The sequence below is a fragment of the Aspergillus tanneri genome, assembly GCF_003426965.1.
Source record: "Aspergillus tanneri strain NIH1004 chromosome Unknown AapTan_6_pilon_pilon_pilon, whole genome shotgun sequence".
Lineage (NCBI taxonomy): Eukaryota > Fungi > Ascomycota > Eurotiomycetes > Eurotiales > Aspergillaceae > Aspergillus > Aspergillus tanneri.
The window spans coordinates 1,933,811-1,954,236 of record NW_022984633.1 but is presented as its reverse complement, the minus strand read 5'-3'; the positions used below and the strand labels follow the sequence as shown (position 1 = coordinate 1,954,236).

General features: G+C 44.8%; 7 protein-coding genes across 7 annotated transcripts; 2 read left to right on the top strand and 5 right to left on the bottom strand.

Annotated features, from left to right (window-relative positions):
• Positions 1-2,540: 2,540 nt before the first annotated feature.
• Positions 2,541-3,171, bottom strand: ATNIH1004_008664 (tetratricopeptide repeat protein; the record flags this gene model as incomplete). Its single annotated transcript, XM_033573269.1, has 3 exons — positions 2,541-2,797; positions 2,885-3,091; positions 3,168-3,171. 3 exons carry the CDS (start codon positions 3,169-3,171, stop codon positions 2,541-2,543), a joined length of 468 nt encoding a protein of 155 aa, XP_033423821.1.
• Positions 3,172-4,300: 1,129 nt separating this feature from the next.
• Positions 4,301-4,762, bottom strand: ATNIH1004_008663 (uncharacterized protein; the record flags this gene model as incomplete). The annotated part of the gene is made up of 1 exon (XM_033573268.1): positions 4,301-4,762. One exon carries the CDS (start codon positions 4,760-4,762, stop codon positions 4,301-4,303), a length of 462 nt encoding a protein of 153 aa, XP_033423820.1.
• Positions 4,763-8,194: 3,432 nt separating this feature from the next.
• Positions 8,195-10,220, top strand: ATNIH1004_008662 (uncharacterized protein; the record flags this gene model as incomplete). Its single annotated transcript, XM_033573267.1, has 10 exons — positions 8,195-8,279; positions 8,348-8,547; positions 8,610-8,908; positions 8,968-9,238; positions 9,294-9,309; positions 9,373-9,450; positions 9,507-9,623; positions 9,696-9,834; positions 9,901-10,030; positions 10,086-10,220. 10 exons carry the CDS (start codon positions 8,195-8,197, stop codon positions 10,218-10,220), a joined length of 1,470 nt encoding a protein of 489 aa, XP_033423819.1.
• Positions 10,221-15,338: 5,118 nt separating this feature from the next.
• ATNIH1004_008661 (oxidase ustYa family protein) lies at positions 15,339-16,297 on the bottom strand (the record flags this gene model as incomplete). The annotated part of the gene is made up of 4 exons (XM_033573266.1): positions 15,339-15,462; positions 15,511-15,590; positions 15,644-15,672; positions 15,727-16,297. 4 exons carry the CDS (start codon positions 16,295-16,297, stop codon positions 15,339-15,341), a joined length of 804 nt encoding a protein of 267 aa, XP_033423818.1.
• A 904-nt stretch (positions 16,298-17,201) lies between these two features.
• ATNIH1004_008660 (uncharacterized protein) lies at positions 17,202-17,758 on the bottom strand (the record flags this gene model as incomplete). Its single annotated transcript, XM_033573265.1, has 2 exons — positions 17,202-17,470; positions 17,521-17,758. The coding sequence occupies 2 exons, from the start codon at positions 17,756-17,758 to the stop codon at positions 17,202-17,204; spliced, it is 507 nt and encodes a 168-aa protein (XP_033423817.1).
• Positions 17,759-18,553: 795 nt separating this feature from the next.
• Positions 18,554-18,873, top strand: ATNIH1004_008659 (uncharacterized protein; the record flags this gene model as incomplete). The annotated part of the gene is made up of 2 exons (XM_033573264.1): positions 18,554-18,617; positions 18,668-18,873. 2 exons carry the CDS (start codon positions 18,554-18,556, stop codon positions 18,871-18,873), a joined length of 270 nt encoding a protein of 89 aa, XP_033423816.1.
• A 115-nt stretch (positions 18,874-18,988) lies between these two features.
• On the bottom strand, positions 18,989-19,589 carry ATNIH1004_008658 (uncharacterized protein; the record flags this gene model as incomplete). The annotated part of the gene is made up of 2 exons (XM_033573263.1): positions 18,989-19,328; positions 19,384-19,589. The coding sequence occupies 2 exons, from the start codon at positions 19,587-19,589 to the stop codon at positions 18,989-18,991; spliced, it is 546 nt and encodes a 181-aa protein (XP_033423815.1).
• Between the last annotated feature and the right edge of the window lie 837 nt (positions 19,590-20,426).

Genomic DNA, 20,426 nt, shown 5'->3' with positions numbered 1-20,426 from the left:
CCAAAGAGCAAGGGATTGGAATGAAGAGAAAAAACGAGCTTCTATTAGTTGGTAGTCCGGTGCGATGAAAGAGAAGTTAAAGAAACTTAGAAAGTAAATCAACTTACATCAAATCGGCAGCCACAGGGCACCAAATCATCTTCTGTTCCATTATCAGGGCTTTCAGGCATGCTCTAAAAGAGCAAGAGATTAGTTAACTTTTACTAATTAAGGTATTAAATATTCTAACTTACCGCATTCGACGAGGCAACTTTCCCTCATGGCCCCAGAACTTACTCTAAATAAACGAGGATATTTTAGTAATATATGACAAGTAAATAAGATCAAGAAAACATTTCGAAAAGTTTAAAACTGGAAGACTTCCAAGCCTGGGAAAAAAGAGAAAAATCCAAAAGGAAATGTCAAACTTATGAGAAAAGGGCAAAAGTGTTAATAAATATCCAGTCGAAATAAATCTGTTCGAAATATTTCAGTGCTGGAAAATGGTGAATGAGAGGGATGGTAGGACTCCAAAGGAGTAGGTCAAGGAGACACTCTTAGACAGCTCGAAGGTTGTGGGCCCTGAGCCCACGAGTTCCTGGTAGGAGAGAAGACAACATTCCCTTTGCTCAACTGCGCACCGTGGTCTGCAAGAAGGTTGCTGATTGTCTATTACCTCTTTGAACGAGGACTTAAGATAATAGTTATCCATACAGCTGTCAGTTACGTGCCAAACCCTCTAGTTCCTCCACTACAACGGTTTCTTGTAAGGTAAATCTCATAAAAAAAAAGATAAAGGAATGGAAAAAATATAGTTACCGAAGATGCTCCAGAACATCCTTCTCTTGGGCCTTCTTTAAGGGCTTTCCCGACAACCACCGAGTCTTGTATGCCGCCTTTTTCGCAGAATCCGAGCCAACTGTGACTGTTTTGCATGTAAATACTGGATATAAATTAGCAAAAAATCTCGTAAAAACTGCAATTAAATGCATAAATGCACAAGGAAGTTTTCAGAAATTGGGAGGGGTAAGCATCCTTTATTTTTCTCATAATACAGCCCCCCCCCCTCCCCTCCTCCCCGGCCCAAAAATAATATGGAAAAAATAAGAAGACGTATGTTTAGGACAAAGCTGCTGATTTTCCCTTCTTTTTACAAACACGACCACTCTTCACCTTATTTCTAGACATTTGTAATCTCCTTAGTCCGAAAAGGGTAAGACTAGGTTACAGGGTACACCCAATTGCCACGCCACTGCAAAAAGGTCAACTAGACTTGGTAATACCATGTCTGGATCTCAATTCACTTATCTACCGTCTCCGCGGTCACACTAAATTAGCTGTGATTACACATTTTTCATGATATCTATGGCAGCTAGCTGAAACAGGTCCCTTTTTTTTAGTAAAAGGGAAATTGGGAGAAGAAGAGGAAGATGACGAAGGAGTGAGGAAAAAATCAGACGTGGAATTACTTAGTAGATAGTAATGACAAGTGAACAAGGAAAAACACACTAAGCTTAATTAAGAAACACAGCAATAGCACCAACACGCCAGAATAGGAATAGTCCCATTTAACCTCATCGCCAAGGCAGGCCTAGTCCCAACCTCACTGGTCTAGTCCGCGGCTGGACCGTGACCCACCGGTTGGAAGTGGCCGTTGTCGACTCGTCGAGTGGACAGACATTACCATAGAATATTTGAGTGGAGAAGGTAAATTCGCGGTTCTCACCTTTCACGAAGCAAAAGCATTGACGGGGGGGCCTCACGATGTCGAACAGGTCGAGTATCAAGCATTGAATGCTTGTATGAGGTACCTTGGGAAAACCCTGAGCTGCAGTTTGTGTACGCGATCACATCATTCGCCACTGAAGGTAGAGCATGGCAAAATAATAGAGGCGATGATTACCGGTTCCCCACCATAGGCTCCGGCAGAGCCATAATACTAGTACAGCAAGCCATAATTTATATTGACAGGTAATTTATATCGACAATAGATCAACCAACACTTATCAATATCAATAATATCCAGGTAACTTTAACGAGGTCGTCTGACACCCTGACTAGGCCTTTTTATCTAATTTGCTAAGGAATCATAGTAAGATCTCGGTTCCTCAGTTGCTCTGTAGGTGTTCGTAAAACAATCGTCAGAAGTTGGCCAGTACAAGGACAAAATAATGAAGTATTTATTCGGTTCAAGAGACTAAATAACAGCAAGTATCTATTTGCATTTTGTTCTTGGCTGGCGGGGATTTTCATATCCATTTAGTCTGTGTCATATCAAATAATAATTTTGATTCATTCTGCACAAACCGTATCTGGAATAGCGGACGAACTCTTCTTTCGCATACGGCACTGAGATCCATTGCCATCTTCTGAGGTAAACCTGGAATGTCCCGAGTTAGTACTTGTCCCAGAAGCCGTTCTTTTCATTGTGGGAGCCTCTGTATGTTGTAAGGAAAACGTCACTGCTTGCTCACTTCTCTCAGAAAGCTTACTGTTACTCGTGGCTGGATGCAATATTGGATCTTCCAGCGGATTGAGATTTTGTGACTGGCCTGAGCGGGTCAGGTCGTGAAGTCGGGCGTTCTCTGCTTTGCAAGAGCCCGAGGATGATAAAATAGAACTATTTTGGTCAGAAGTTTCAGAGGCGATGGCTGAGTCTTCATCCTCTGACGGACTCGGTGATGATTGTCAGGACCAATCAAAGTTCTCTGTGCAGCTGGTGTCTCCAGACGCATCAGCACTTTCTCCCTGCCGTATAGTTCATGCTGGTATATCAAGCTTGCCTCAATGTGCCTGCCTTGGCCATAATAGACATTGGCTAAATCGCGACATGAACACAACGTTAGAGGATGGCCCGGCCCCAGCACCTTCTCCCGGCCATTTAAAACTCTCAAATAATACCTACTTGCTTCGTCGAGTCTTTGTTGGAAGGCATACAAGCTTGCAAGATTATTGACAGTGTCAAGGGTAGAGCCTTCTTTACGGCCAAAATATTCCTCCTTTGCGGCTAATGCCCTAATGTACATCTCGTCCGCCATTTGCAGGTTTCTCTGACGTGCGTAGAGGTTGCCCAGTTTGTTCAAAGTTCGAAGTTTTGATAGATGATAGGGACCTAAAACAGCTTGGCGACATTTGAATCCCGTTGGTACATTACCTCAGCCATTTCTAGGTAGCTCTGGTCCACATACACATTGCCCAAATTGTTGACAGTGTCGGACACCGACGGGTTATCCATGCCGAACAACCTTTCCCGGCCCCGTAGTACATATTGGAGCAATATTTCAGCCTTGTCCAGTTTGCCGAGACGTCGATATATTGCTCCTAGACTGTTTGCCGATGCTACAGTGAGAGCGTTGCGCCATCTAAGCACTTTTGCCCTACCCTGGACAGCTAATTTAGCAGGACCTTCGCTTCTTTCAATTTCCCCTGATCTCTGTAAAGCAGACCGATTCCGTCAAGGAAGTGAAGACTTTCGTTGTCAAGTGGCAGCTTCCATCGACTATCGAGAAACTGAGATATCTGATGTGCGTGAGGAACAAGTCTTTGCAGTTCCATCCAGTTGTTTCTTTTCAGTACATGATGAACAGCGGATCCCACCGCAATCAAAGCCATTCTTTCCATGTCCTCTGAGACGTACTTGCTTGTACGCTCCTGGCACCAGGCCCGCACCACGGGATGCATGAATTATGCGTCAGGTTGTTGGCTCACTCGCTTCACGCTCATTAAGGTGAAATTTTGCAGGGCACTTATTGCTTCTAACCATTTCACCTTGCTTGAAATAACGTCAGAAAGCCAGTCAGGTTGCTGCGAGCGTTTGATCCCACGGATTAAGCCTTTCCAAATATCCTGATTGTCAAAGTGGGACAAAAGCAGTAGCAGTGCAGCAGTCGACGAATTCTTCTTCCGGACCACTTTGTATGAAATTTCCCACGTATTCATGATATTCCCATTCCTATACTCCTTTTCGCTGATTATACAATACCGAGGAGAATCAGCGCTAGGAATTCTATTAGATATCCCTGCTAAGGAAGACAGTAGCGCTTTTTTGCTCTTCGCATTCAGCCAGAAAATTGCTGAATAGTCATCTGCGTGCATCCTGGCAAATTGCATTGCAAGCTGAGACTTCCCAATCCCACCAAGCCCATGAAGTACAACTACTTTCTGGCCTTTTGTGGGCTGTAGGCTTAACAACTTCCAGAGCCCCTGCAGTTCCATGTTCCGGTCAACAAATGTATTAGCAACCGGGATGCTAGACAAGTCCAGGGGATGCGAAAGCCTTTACTGAAGCGCCCATCACCTGTCCATGAGTGATATATCAGCCTTAGTCCTCTGTTGGATACGGAAGGCGTATACATCTTTTTCCGTTGTGCTTTCTAGCAACCGGCGTTTCGGAGAGTAGAATCTTGCATACGCCGCTGCTGCGACCCTTCATATTGTTGCCACTTATCACTCTCAGAGGAATCAGCGTAGTCGTGATAACACGATATTTGAACTGGTCTGCCAGCCCAGCTGCTTCCATCTCAAAACAGAGAATCCCCAGAGGGCGCGCAAGTTGATCTCTCTTCCGCCCATCTTTCATCACCTGGTTCCCGGAACCAATGACACTGTAATGCACTTCTGGTCCGTTTGGGATGCGAGGTGGCCGAGCGACGAGATTTCCACTGCCGCACTTATGACAATTATCTGCAGATCCGACATGGTCATAAGTCGATACGAAAAGCAAATCTTCACTTTGCTCTCGGCGAGCCAAGATTGCCTTTTCTTCTGCATCTTTCCTCGCCATTTCTGAGCCAAGTAGAGGAATTTTTGCTTTTCCAGACTTGGCTCAGCCTGCAGTTTAGAAACAGCCGCGAGGAGCAACTGGGAAGGTCTGTTGAGCGATCCTGTCCGCTGAACTTGCCATCACAGACACTCTTTCCATTATCGTATTGAATTACTCCTCCCGAGGTTCGTGTCGGTCTGCTCACTACCACATATCCAAGCTGTATATTGTGAGATGGGTTTGGAACACCTCCTCCAATGCTAACTAACAAACAGGATTTGAGTGATTTGAACGTGAATCGCATGTGCGCAGATACCGTCGCGGCGGCTACCTCACCTGTGGTTCCCGAGGGTAAGCATGCAATGACGACGCAATGATCTTTGATCCGTCCCAGCGTATAGTTATTGTCGTCATTCTCGTCCTATGGAAGGCTAGGATGGATGTCGTCCAACACAGCCCTGGCGGCTCTCAGCTCCAGCGGAAGAGCGCATATCCATCCGACGGTATAATTTGCATGGGAGTAGGCTCTCGGCTGGTTCCTATCCACTGTGGGCCACGATTGAGCCGCTCTTAGACAAGATACATTGACTTCATCCGCATAATGAAAGAATGAATAGACTGGAGGGTCAAAGCTCGGTGGGGAACAAAGAAGTCCTCATGCAGCTCAGCTTCGTTACGTTTCCCCGCAATTATACCATGCTTGGTAATACCTATTATGCGTCGAGTTGACGACCCTAGCCCTAGTAGAACGAAAGGAGACTACAATCATTGGTTGAAGTCCGGTTGAACTCTGTTGACCAAAAAGCGATTGGCGTAGAAACATTCACCACCAAGCCAGTCAATTGCGCAAACATAAGGGTGAGACTAAAAGCGCTGGATACCTCATTTGAAACACGATATTTGGCCATCCCACAAGAATACATTTACGCTTCCATAATATTCCCTTCAATCAAGTTTTTCACAACTCTAAATGTATTGTTATATTTGCATGTAAAATCACCGTTTACTCGCGCAGGCTGGCAACTATAACCTCGATTATTAAAGTGCGGATGATACCCTCCATATGAGTATTTATATATTTCAAGTTAACTTACGCCACTAGAGTGGTAATGATCAATTTCAAACATGTACTTATATGTCTAATTTTGACTATAGGCATATCTACATCCATTATTTGACTATCTCTATTTTTATTCACTACCTTCACAATTCAATTTAGTATTCTCATCTTCTCCATTGCCGGTGCAGCACTATTTAGTACTGTGATTGCTGGCAAGGACGTTTGGTACAGGATTAAAATTTTGTTAACTGCGACCATTGTCATCCCGGTTTTGAATTTGTCCCAAGCCATGTTGCCTGCGACATTAAGTTCCAGTGCTGCATTGGTGCCTGCTGTGCACATCACTGAGCGGATAAAACTAATTCAGGTATAGATCCATTGATACACATTAAAATCTACCTTAAAAGGGAGGAGGCTAATTTAAACCCCCCCATTTCTTCAGGCTTCTAGAATTAGACAAATTAACCAAGAAGAGAAGATGGTTTCAATATTTTGAACCTCCACTAAGATAGATAGGACTACTACGTTTATACACTGCACGCTAGCAGGAGTGCTCTATAGTCTATAATGTCAAATTATCCGACGGGGATATGTGTTCATGTTGTATCAACTATCTAGATGTCTTTAGTGTGATGCCGTAGAGCCACGTGTGGCTCTACGGCATCACACTCGAAGAACACCTCCTCCTGGGACGAAAATAATTGACGAAAATTGACTGCCGGCTGTTCCAGCACGCGCAGGTTTACAGAAACTATTTCGAACTATACACTGTCAGGTGAAATAAAATTGTGAAGTTGTGGAGGCAACTCAAATACGAAGCCATAGCAACTTCAGCGCTCTCATGCTAAGAGAGTCTCACCAGAAACTTCAGCAGCGCACCTACGTTCTTGGAATATACAGTTTAAGAAATATATACCTAAATATGTTCCAGATGTTTGGGAAGGTTAGGCCGCAACAGTCGGAGCTTATCATATTCCATTTGCAAAAGAACAGGAGTATGTGTCCATCATATCAGGAGTCAGATCTAGCACAGAAGAGCGTTGTGTTCAAAACTGACGCTACTGACGCTGTTCTGGAGAGGATATTTTATATATCGACCTATGAACCTCAATTGCTGATTCCAGGTATCTCGGTGTCTACCGACAAAAGCACTTATGTTGAAAGATGTCCTTGTTCCAACGAAAAGCAAGAAAGGGAAGATTGTTTTAATTTCGAGTGGCGTGTTACCAATGCTCCAAATAAAAGACAGTGAGAGCTGTCCTCAGAACAAAATGCCACACGCTTATTTGACGAGAACCTGTGGAAAATGGAATGATTTTTCGTTAACTTGTTTTAACAGGCTAGACGACGACACTCACCGGCACAGTACAAACTAGGATAAATGTATAGATAGACGGCTTCATTCATTCTGACACTTTGCAGAAAAGAGATATGCAGGCTCCCACAGCTGTATTTATGCCTATGTGTCACAAGGACCCATTCTTTGCGGGCGAATTTGAGTCTCGCCGAAGAACCTGTGGTGGTCATTTGCCTTTCATTTTAGCTTTTGGGAGATCTTTAATCATGTCCGGTAATATAACAAAATAGGAACAAGTACAATATAGCGTACACTGATATTCATAATTCATTTAGCCAATGAAGTAATCGTACGCGCGCTCTTTATAGGAAGCCTTCACCTGGGGCTTAAATTAACTCCTTGAGAGTTACTTCACCAGCCAATAATTGACTGGTGGAAGCAGCCCAGCCCGACATGTAGGTCTCTTAGGTGACTAGAGTAAAAAATGTCTCGTAACTAGGCGACTCAGACGACCACATTCTAACCATCCTTTATCCCTTGTTAAGAGGAACCAAATCTTGCTTCGCTACACCACACCCCAACATACTGAGGTATGTGAGACTTAAAAAATTAAGCTACACTCGTTCATTCCTTGCTTGTGTGGGTCACATAAGGTGCATTGCTGATACCTAAGGTACACATACTCCTAGTATATCCACTAAGGTTAAACATGGCAATCAGACCGTGGCAGGGAAGCCAATGGGAAAATGAGCAAATAAGTTACTTCTGCCATGTATGGACAATAAAAGAAACGCATCGTACAATTTCAGCTATCTCTTCTGATTTATATAATGAGATATGTCTTCAATGTCCATATTCACGTTTGGTAGGCAGAGAGTATCACAGCAATCATGCGATTGGAGTCGGCTTTTAATACGCTGAATAACATAAGAGGCGTCGAGGGCAATTATATTAACCCCTTGACCCATGGGATCACCTTGCTGTTCACCTTATTTATCTTACCTTCCCCTTCTCAAATCGTACACTTATTCTCATCTTGAAACTGTAAGATTTACTGAACATTGTGTATACTCTGAACGCTTTTCTAAAAGTCAAGATGGCTGGACTCAATCTCTATGGTAGAGGGCTGGGTCTTCGTGTTGCTATTCTCCTCACATGTCAAATTGCATTTACCCTGTTTGGTGAGTGGGCAACCTCAGTCTGATGGCTCACGGATGGTTGGAAAACTCATCTATGAAATTTGAAACAGGATACAACCAGGGCATTTTCTCCGGGATTGTGGGTAACGAAAATTTCCTCAACACTGTGCGTCACCCTAGTGTGGTTGTCGTTGGCTTCATTGTGTCAATCTACAATCTGGGCTGTTTGTCCGGTACTCTTATGGCTTTCTTGACGGGCGATCGCGTTGGTTTTCGCAAGGCAATGTGGCTTGCGATGGCGTTGATCTTGGTACGTCTGCTGCCGAAGCTGAAGATCGACGCGACAGGCGACTAACGGGATATTTTTGGCAGGTTGGTGCAGCCTTGCAGACGAGTTCTTTTTCACGGAAACAATTACTTGTCGCTCGATTTGTTGGGGGAATCGGCACCGGAATTATGACTTCGGTTGTCCCTGTGTACCAGTCAGAATTGTGCGAGGCCCAGAAACGAGGAATGTATGTGTGTTGCCAACCCCTCTCTGTCGGCGTAGGCATCGTTATTGCCTATTGGTTTGTCTACGGAATGAGCTATGTCGAGGGACCCATCAGCTGGCGTCTTCCAATTGCTTGCCAAGCGATCTTCGCACTGGTTGTGAGCTTCATGCTTCTGGGGTAAGTTTGAAACGGGCAGCTTGATTTGCATTGGAGTGGAGAGCTAACCTAGCCGATAGGCTTCCTGAAAGCCCGCGGTGGCTTTACCGTAAGGGCAGAGCGAACGAGGGATTCCAAGTCCTGTGTGATTTTTATGATCGCAATGCGGATGACCGAAGGGTGATCGAAGAGTCGCTGGGCATTCAGCGCGCCATGGAAATCGACACACAGCGGGGTGAATACAAATGGCGCCAAATTTTCAAGAAGGACGAGCTGCAGACTGGTCGACGCATTCTACTGGCCTATGGCCTGCAGTTCATGAACCAGATGGGCGGTATCAGCCTGATCGTTGTAAGTACATCATTCTCGGTGACTTTGCACAGTTGTTAAATTCTACTATTTCTAGTCCTACGTCACTACAGGTACGAAGATTCAATAAAATTTTTACCAGTAACTATTCATGAGGATCACTAATGGAGTGATAGTGCTTGAGGTCAACGTTGGGCAAAGCAAGAGGCTGAGTTTACTCCTTGGAGGTGCCATCCAAGTCATGTTTGTCATCGGTAAGGGCGACGCATTTTATACCAGAAAAATAACTGAGCTAATTCAGTGGCGACAGGCTCTGTCTATCCCACTCTTTTTGCCGATCGAATTGGCCGTCGCAAGCCCATGATGTGGGGATCATTCGGCCTTTTCTCCTGCATGATGATGATCTCCATTCTTCTTGCCTTCAAGGGTAGGGGCCAGGGAATACACGTCATTCCTGGGAAAGGAAAAAGCCGGGTTCGAGTTCGCTAACTGGGTGTAGGGACCACCTATGAGAAGCAGACGGCATCGGCCTCTGTTGCATTCTTCTTCCTTTTCATGCTCATTTTCGGAGCCTCGATTAACTGCATACCATGGGTGTATGGACCTGAACTGCTACCCCTTTCTGTCCGAGCCAAAGGGTACGTAGTACTTATATTCCAACCCCTGTGGTAAAGGCAAACCCAACCAAGCTAACTTGCGAACAGGGCTGCTGTTGGAACTTCGGCCAACTGGGTGTGGAATTTCTTCGTGGTTATGATCTCCCCGACCTTGATTCAGGATCTGGCCTGGAAGGGATACCTCTTATTCATGTGTTTCAATCTGCTCTTCGTGCCGGTAAGACCTGCTGACTGCTGATGCTGTGGGAACGGAAATACTAACGAGGAGCTAGACCATCTACTTCTTCTACCCTGAAACGGTTGGCCTGACCCTTGAGGAGATCGATACCCTGTTCACCATCAAGCTGCGCAGTCTGCCGAAAGACGAGGAATCTCAGTGGACTAACAAAAAAAGAGAGCTTAAATAATTATGAGAAACAAAGAGAGCCATTATTTGGATATTGGTGATGAAAAAGACAAACTCTTATACCCAGTTCCTCATTCCATAGATAACAGTAATCTACATATTTAAGATATATTAAGCATTTTTGCGAGCCGAGTGTAACCATTTTGCAATATAACTAATTGATACTCCCCACTCTGGAATTGTGAGCCTTTCATCGCTGAAAACCAGTTTTGTAATGAACCGATGGAGCTTGGTTTCTGCCTCTACGTTAACAAGCCAAAAGACACAATGTGTGGTCGGCGACCAAACACCAAGCTACTATGTAAGGCCATATCATGACAAATTCCCAATTTTAATACAGTTCTGGCTGTTAGATCACACTACAAAACCTCCTGTATCTAACATGGGAAAGGCTATTCTCACAATACTCAAGATAATCAGGCACCTTTCGTTTGGGGTTGAACGCTTGGGTGCATTAGGAAGTACCTGGCCTTGCCATATCAATTTATGGCCATAGTGTAAAGAAGTAGTGAGCCAAATCCTGCATGGTTGCTATTTATCAGGGCTCCAGCAATCGACAATGAAAGGACAGCAAAGTCCAGAATATTACTATCGTAGTTAGTATAATTTAATATATTCATTACTACAATATGTGCACTACACAACTCATAGACATGCTCCTTACCTTATCTTGATATGGATTTTTCCCCTGAAGTGTATCCAATGAATCTAAATGTCTTCTGAGAATTCTAAAGGGACCGTACCTCTCTAGAATTTTAGCGTTAGCATAAATATGAAAGGCGAAGTATGAGTTGATAAGGAAACATAATTCTTCTTTTAAATTCGAGGTAACGAAGCAAATCTCTTGGCCGCTCAGAATAGTTAACGGTACGGAGTCCCTTGCATGCGGCATTCAAATGCGTTTGTCATATTGGACGGCAGAAATACCACGCCTTTTCACCGCGCAAGCTATAAGGAAATAGCTGGTGTCACCAGCTCGAGTGTAGGGGGCTGCAGCATACCTGTGATGAAGTTTCCATTTCACTAGGCGTTTGAGTCCAACCGTTACGGCAGTTGGGTCTAAGGGAATGGGGAAGCTTTAACATTGAAAGTCGATCGGAAATTACCAAGACATCTTCCGCCATTTAGACAAGGGCAAACGAATTATGTACTACTTTTTTGCCAAGCCACCATCCAAGCATATTTGTTTACTCATCCTTCCCTAATCGTCTATCGTCGTTCCCAGTCGTCCCCAGTCGTCCCTAGTCGTCCCTAGTCGCCCCTAGTCTTCTGTGAACCAAGGCTCGACCCGATAGAGGAGCTTCATGTATGAGTTACTATTTGTTTAAAATGGACCGGCATTCAATATTTATACAACCTACCAAGGGGGCTAGAGTCGATCATGTGCCATTGCAGAAGAGCTAGTACAGAGTTCACGTACCTGCTGGAGAATAGAGTACCATTTGTAAGTTGTGGTCTTGTAACAGCAGGGCCTATACTGCTGACAAATTTTCAATAATATTGAAAGTGTGGGATCTCTTTATATTAATCCTGGTGCCTCTTGTGAGCCTTTCGAGTACGTGTTATTACTGATTTCATGGTTGATAAGGTTGCTAACCTACTTCAGGGATTGGGAATGTAGTAAATATGTATATGAAGTTGAGCCAACTGGAGAAGATAATCCCTTTAACACAGGGGTCGGATATATCTCCAAATCAGTTCTCTGTTGCTATACTACGGATGCGTCTAGGGTTTACAAATAATACTTCACAAGGTTTCGACGTGGGTTTTGTTTTTCCCTTGGCGATAGAATATAAGTACATAGACTTAATCTTTGGTGAAATTCCTAAATATTCAACTTATAAGCTACCATCTTTCTGTTTGTATGTTGTAATTCAGAGGAAGTTTATAGTCCTTTATTCTTATCGCAAACTTGAGGTTTGATATACAAGATGAAAGTCAAATTGATTTCCAATCAATTTGATTCCATACGAAATTATTCCGTATATGAAGCTCTAGAGTTTACTTGATCGAGCCTCGATTTACAACATTCTCCCCTAGGATCGCCGTGCTTTCACCACGATACTGCACTAGCAAACATCGACTACGCCTGGGTAAAACCACTAAAAACCCCGTCGGGAGAAAGTGAAAAGAGCGCCTCTGTATAATTCCAAAACTTTTTTTCCGCTTCCATGTAGACCAACTAGTTAGCAGGAGCTTGAAAATTCAGCCGGTTCCAAAGGCTTGGTCAGCCCATCCACTGCCTGCAGCTTGGTTGGAATATAATGAATGTTAATCTCTCCACCATTGAGAACCCCAAGTTGATAGTGGAATTTCACATTGTGGTGCTTGTTCCGTTTATGAAACTCGGGATTATGCGACAGTACAATGGCGGATTGATTATCGGTCTTGACGTTCGTTACTGGCCCTCCTGCAAGTTTGAAGATATATCCGGACGTGGAATATGCGCCTTAAGCAACGACTGATCCGCCAAAATCAGCATCCATATAGCCAATGTGATCTCCTTTCCGATAATTAATCCCATATGGTTGAGTGGCTCTAAGATAGAGCAGAAGACGCTGCAATGCGGCTCGGTGATGCGATTGTGGCCGTGACATGAAACAGCTCAATGTCGCGAAATCAAACGCGATATCTGGTTGGGCTCCAATATCAAGGCAACAAACAATTGCCAAGCTGTAGAAAGCTTTTTCTTCTCTATTAAGATCGTCCCCATCATCAGTTGTATTCAGAGGCCTTAGGGTTTATAGGTGTGGACTTTGGTTAGCAGGTCTCTATACAGAAGTCCACAAGTACTTCTATATGTACTAATACTGGTGGATCGAGATCGATCCTCGCTGTGAAAATCGAATTGGATCCCAAGAAAAGAACACGGGGTTCCCAGATCGTTTAAATTGAATTCTAACTCAAGAGCTTTCTTAACCTGTTCCTCGCGGTTGCTGACTCTGGCCACGAGAAAATTACCAACATATATGCAGGCAACATAGTTCTTCCTGTAGAAAACGTAATTGTCAGAATGGGCTATAGTAAAGCCATGTGCTCCGAAGACGCGTCGAACACATTTGTCCGCTGGGAGTCTCCAAACTCTATCATAGTTCTCTGGACTCCGCCGGTGGCTAGCTCAAAGGAGTTAAATGTCAAAATTTGGGTCATGCTGCACAGCCCCCGTCTTATCCTGCAGCGGAGTCAGCTCGAGAGTACATAACAGCGTCAGTGATGAGGGTAGCGATGACTCTCCAATGATGCGAACTCTTCTCACCAGAATAGCCTAACTCCTTGTGCCTCAGACTTATCTCTACTTCACAAAAGCTCTAGGTCAAGTTCAACACCCATAACCAACCCAGACCTTTTAACAATCATAGATACTGCAAGGAGATAATATTGGACTAGATAGTCGAAAGTCAGACCTCAGGGTTGCGAAGATACCCAGCGAGCCAGAATGCTGTGGGTATTCTTTAGAGACCAGAATCTCAATGGCTAGAGCCAGGAAAAGTGCTGCCCAGTCTCAAATTCACACAGCACTTGACAAGACCACCCAAACAAGAAGGTCCTATTCTGAGACTGAAGACAAGTTTCCCAGGAACCTAATAAAGAAAAGACTAGCCTGCAGGAAGCGATGGAGAAATTCCAGGATATTTTCCCCTGCAGGTCGAAGTCGTCACTTTAAATACGCTGGCCCCTCCTACAGCCATCCCCACGACGGTCACCAGATCAAGACCAAATAGATGTAAGGCACGCTATTATGTTTGCAATATTTTAATATAAGTCTGCATTCTTTAGAGCCCATCTGAAGTTTCCCTAATCTTGAAGATTGTCAGACAGGTTGGTCCTATTTGGATTGGAATATGGTTTCTCAGCGGCAGAGCTTCTATATCGTCAGTGCAGCCAGCTAGAGTACTATTGGACGGGCTCCTTTTCTCGTCTTTGTAGTATCAGGCACTGTTTATGGATGATTCCTCAGCTCTGTGGGATTGTGTCTCTAACATTCCGCTCCTTGTCCGAAGTACTCATATTAGATCGTTATCAAAGATAATTTAATATGATTAATTATTATTCTGGTATGGGCAATGTTAACAGAACCTCTGCTTACTAGATTGGTTTGGTAGTTAAGCTACTTGTATTGTTCCCAATTTATTCTTGGGTAAGTTCTATCTCTATATCTCATCCCACCTCTTATTATACACAGGGCTCCGGAAGGAACAAGCTCAAAAGAAGTCAGCTGGTATACCTATTGAAATTTTAAGCAAGGTGAATTGTCAGAGGCTGAACCCGTAGAACCTATAGGACAGGCTATGTACAAAAAGGAATCGTTGAAGAAGAGTCACATGTTGTGGGTCATCAAGGGCCAGTAAGACCAACAGGGCCCGTAGGGAAATAGGGACAGTAGGGACAGTAGGATCAATGGGATCAATTGGCGCGAGAGGTCAAACGGCCAGCCCTTTACAACACCAAACCCGAAGCCTATGTTAACAGAACTACCGCCACCAAGCAAGGATAACACGAGCCGCACAAGTATAATACAGGCAGTCAGCACCATGCGGAAGGATGTTGGTCGAAAACTTTAACATAAGCTTAGGTCCCTGAAGCTTTCCAACTCTGTTGATTGGAAAAAGGATCTGCTTAAAGATCCCCGTGTTATGAACGCAAATCAATTTGATCAACAAGGAGCTTATTCCACCACAAGACAGTAGCACTCTCCATAGGTGTTCGCTCGACAGACTGATACTACGTCGTTTCCCCCATATCTAGATAAAACCTCCGCTAGAATGTGTTCAGCTGTATTACTTTAGCGGAAATCCATAAATTCCATAAGAACTGGGTTCTTTCAATGGTCGTGTACAGCGTTTGTTATGCTCTTCACCTTTGTCGCACTGACACACTATAATATAATCAAATGACTTCTTAAAACAAAGGCGCCTGCAAACTAGTAACATCGTCTAAAATACACCATTTCCTTAAGATGATCACCACAATACTGTCCCTCTTATCGAGACTACCTCTTTCAACTATGAACAGATTTGGATTTACTCCGCTAAAAATAGAGGTTAATGCGAATGCTTGAAAGGCTGAAGACGTTTTAGAAAGTGGAATAGTACGAATTTCCAAGGTTGTTGCATTTGTATCAAGGTCGGGTATCTCTCTCAAGTGCCCCCGGAGCACGTTCAATATCTGCGACGTTTATGCCGTGTACGTAGTTTTCTCGTGCCCACTCAAGCACCTTTGTATAGTCCCGGCACTTGTGCATGCTACAAAGAATCAGTATGAGTATGATAATGGAGCTCGGCGAGACTTACGTGCTGAAGTCAGGGAATGGCTGCTTCCATCCCTTGGCCCATACATATGTCACCATGCCTAGATCGGGGTCACACATAAGCTAGACAGTGTTAGTTCAGGGATATTTGGCTGGGTATATTGGGTATTGCCTACTTTTTGACGCAGCATGTCAAGGCAGTGATCTAGAGAATTCGTTAGTATGACACAGCTTCCTGTCTGTAGTTTCGGACACAAACCTAAATGATACCGTAGCGTTTGTTGGTCTTTCCATTCGTCCATCCTTGGCAGATAGTAATCCATATATGTCGCTTTTCGAAGCATATTCACGCAGTGTAATTGGTGGAACACCTCTATGCCCGCTATATACCCACCGCCCATCTCCTGGGTATACTCGGCTGCATATTCCGATGCATTGATCTTGAGGAGTTGCGCTCTGGATATGCGGACCAGCGCTCCCCCATGATAGAGAATCTTGTCCCAGGCGTCATCGATGTCTTGACTAGGAGGGCCACGATACGCGTTGCCCTCCCTAAGGGCACCATTAAACCGTTGGGGTGACAGTGTATCATCGTATATCTCAAGTGCCGGTGACCAAGTTGACATTTTCCGTGTACATGAGTCGTTTAGATGCAGTGTGGTGATTTGAAAGACCCCGAAACTCAGTACAAAGCCGACCACAGCTCCAGTGAGGATTGAACGCCAATTCCAGGGCTGGGTTTTAAGAGATGGCGGATCCCCTTGCCCATCTGCTTCGCAATCATCGCTGTTGTCCTCTCCTTTCATCTGCTGGTACCGGAAAGTGTCCATTATCAAGTCCTGATATTCTTCGGGAGCCGAACGGCCGGTGGCTGATAATCAGAAGGGCATTGTGCCATCCAATGAATACATAAGTGGTGCAGGAAATATTGGGCGGTATTATCGATAAAGCTGGGTTGTAATGTATTTTCGGACTAAGAATAATACAAATACTTTATTAATAATAAATGTATTAATCTAAATGTATTAATCTAAATGTATTAATCTAAATGTATTAATCTAAATGTATTAATCTAAATGTATTATTCTAAATGTATTATTCTAAATGTATTATTCTAAATGTATCATTCTATTAATACATTTATTATTAAGTTTGGCCTATTGTGACAACAAAGGTGTTTAGTGTGCAACGTTGGAATGCACTAAGCCAAGTCACCCCCCCCCCTTCTTCCCTTTTTTGAGTTCTGGCTGGGTGTACGCGAGGCTGCGCGAGTTGCGCCATGCAATCAATGCATGCAGGCTGAACAAGAACCAACGGAAAAAAGAAAAACAGAGCTATCTAACTGGCGCAGCCTTGTCTCGCATGTCTCCGTGGGAGGAGCATTAACCACAGCGCCCAAGTGCGTCCCACTACGCAGATCCGGAAACATTACTTATTTTAGGAAAACTGCGGCAATTGAGGTCACTCCAAATCAGCACAATGCCCGGTTGGCCAGCAGGCAGAATGTTTCTGAGCCCACTCTGTCAGAGCATCCCAATCACGACATCGCCGGTGTTGGCCGTCGCCTGTTAGCCTCGACCGGTACGGAATGTAGATCGGGGTATCGTCAGCGCGGCATTGGATGGCTTGGCGAAGAGCGTCATAGCAGTGGTTGATGTGGATCGCTTTGTCATCTACAGGTTTCCCCGCTATTAGATCTTGGATTGTGTCTCTTAAGTATATCTGTCTCCATAATCAGAACCGCTCTAGTACAAATGGGGAGGTACCGACCACGCAATGAATCTCATGGAATCCCTCCAAGACATAGACACCCTTGGTCGGGTCATCCGGAAAGTCCTCGGCGAGAGGTAGGCCGAAGTCGGCTGCCTCCTGGTGCGGAATAGCCACGAAGCCATTGGTAGTGAACGTCTCCCAAGCTGCATTGGAGATTGTCTGGTTCACGTTGCTGTATTCCGTGTAGGTATGGAATTGTTTCCATGTTTCCCCACGAGCGTAGATTCCGGCTATAGATTCATTAGCCCTGATGCAAACGAAGGCGGCCATGCTCACGGACTGAAGCCTTTGTGATCTACTGCGAGTTTCAGTCGCCGATTATGGGTGTAGAGGAGAATATTGCTGATAAGGGATGCTATGAGGAGAAATAATAGGATTCCGAGTTGTCGAAAGCCCGGTTTGATTCGTTGGGTTGTCGTTTCTGTAGTCCACGGTTTCCCCTCTTCATCCATACTGTACTGCGGCTCACAGGCATCGTCGCTCTCATCTTGTGGTATGCGTTCTGCTTTGTATAACATGATTAACAATGTCTGGAACACTGGCACTGCAAGCCAATGCACAATACCAGCTGATGAATATAAAGATTGGGGTAGATTAAGCGACAGACCTCGCAATCTATTACAATTATCACTTGCGCTGGGGCGTGCATAATAGAAGTGGTAATTTTCAGCGGTTAATCGTCTACCATACAACTGTATTTCTTCACCAACAGCGGCAATGGTCTGTAAGACCATGCATATTCGCTCACGCTCAGTAATTGCCTTGCAGACCTGTAATGGATAAGAAATCCACACCACCCCTGCTTTATTTAGATTCCGTGACTCAGCCATGCAACACTATTTGGCCCCCAAACACTAATGCAGTGTAACACTCCACGCACGTCCCCTAGGAAAAAAAACCATATCCAACCAATGCAGCGCCCACTGTACTGGAAATATTCTGTATATTATTTCACATTCCAAAGCAGTCACTATTGGCTTCCAGGATGATGATATTCGCGCTCTTGATTCCAGCCAGTAGCGGAGAAGTGTCAAACACAGCAGTCTAGTTCGTAATCGGTGATAGGGCCAAAAATACAGGTACAGGGCGCCTTGTGTTCCAGGTCAGGGCTGACCTATAGTCGGTATGGAGCTTTTCCTGGTCGTTGCAGCCTTAATGCGCTGGTGGTCTGAAGTACCAGCTCGACGGAGCATAGCAGTAATATAAATATTGGCGGAGACCCAAAGGTATATACTAGCACCCTAACCATATACAGAGATAATACTCTACTACCTACCTAGCAAGCCATTGTCTCACAATATACAACCACTACAATGAAGACAAGTCTATTGTGGCCGATTGCCCTTCTTTTATCTGCTGCCTCTACGGCCGTGACCCGTATGTCTAATGCAAAATATAGTTCGGTAAACTCTTGCTAATTGCTCCAGAGCCATTCACGCCCCGTAACGAGGAAGTCGCCGACGGTACCCAGATCGGTGAGGGCTGGAAGCGTCATGAGTATGCGGAAGATGGCACCCAGATTGGCGAGGGATGGAAGCGTCATGAGCATGTGGGAGATGGCACCCAGATCGGCGAGGGATGGAAGCGCCATGAGCATGCGGAAGATGGCACCCAGATCGGCGAGGGATGGTAGGAGGAGATAGAGTCCTAATGGAAAGTTTATGTAAAAAAACTGATGGAAATGGAGGGAGGCGCAGCAGTGAATAGAGTATTTCAAATGTCAATGTTCTTTCCTATATGCATCTTAACTACCAGCCCGGTAAACGGATCCCATCATCATCATTCTCGCAGTGATTAAAATGATCAATCAACCGAACTGGATGATCGCTGTCCTTGTAGCAGGCAGTATTTTCCTTCGCCCACGTCTTCCGTTTGTTCCAGTCAATACATTTCCGAAGCTGTCGGTCCCCTGTGATATTGCGCCCCCATGTATAGAGTAGTGTATCGCCCGAAGTGCCGCACACAATGTATTGTAGCAAGCTGTCGAAGCAATGGTTGGAGTGTCCGACTGGTACGCTTGGAGCCTGTCCCAAGGACAGTTGCGTAAATGTTTTGCGGATGACTGTCAGGCAGTGAATCTGGTGATATCTACGGATACAGTTAATATCATCAACACACATCTGCGTAATACCAAGTGACCTACGCATCGATGATATAGACACCCTTGGAGGGGTCTGAAAAGAGGCTCATACTCGCGGGTAAATTCCGCTTAGCTGCCCACTCGTGGGGGACCGCAACAATTCCATGAGCAGGGACAATTTCATCCCATGCTGCATTAACTGCGTCCCTTTTGTCAGGATCGGCAGTGCTGTAAATATCGGTGATCCATTGAAACTGGACCCTGCGCATGTCATCCAACTTGAGGCCTATTAAGTATGAGCTGTATATTCGACACATTCATTTTTTTAGGGATAATTGAACCTACTATAATCTTCATCCACAGCGTAATTCCGCCAACCTAGAGGGCTCTGTACATGCTCGAACAGGAGGACTATGCATAGTATAGAGAGAGCAGCGATTACTGCTTCTCTCCAGAATTCCAGAATGTGCGAGATCCAGCGACCGCGGTGGTCTCTTCCCCGTGTTGGGATCCCTACTTGAGGAAGAGTCTCGTATTTAGGCGATAGACAGTCCGCAAACATGACCTTGTCGTAATTGGTGCGCTGCCTGATTCACTCTAATCTCTTCCGCAACAGAACAGGAAGAAGTGAAGAAGTCAATAGCCTGTCGAGTAGAGCAGAAATGTTGTCATCGCCGGAGAAAAGAGCTAGAATGAGCAGGGCATAGCCACGAACAAGGCGTGAAATTGATTTCGCCGTTCATCTTGTTCATGCCTGGCGGGACCTTTTGCGCTATTTCTGTATACATGGGCAGCGTGCATGAGGTACGCCTGTCTTACTGGTTGCTTCCCTGTTAGAAGGAATACAACCGCCATACAGTATTCTGCACGGTATTAATACCGGTGCATACTGGGAGTGATCCTTTCCGTACGAGGCAAGTGCCCAGGCTCTAAAATGCGACAAAAATACCAATTGGCATGTGGCCTGCTTATCTTGCAGCTTGAAAATGTTGGACAATGGCCAGCAAGCACTCCCAAATCTCGTTCGCTGATTATTATTTCACGTCGTCGGGCACTTGCTGACCGGGATATTGGTAAATCGACCCAGGGCTATCAATATGTCCCAA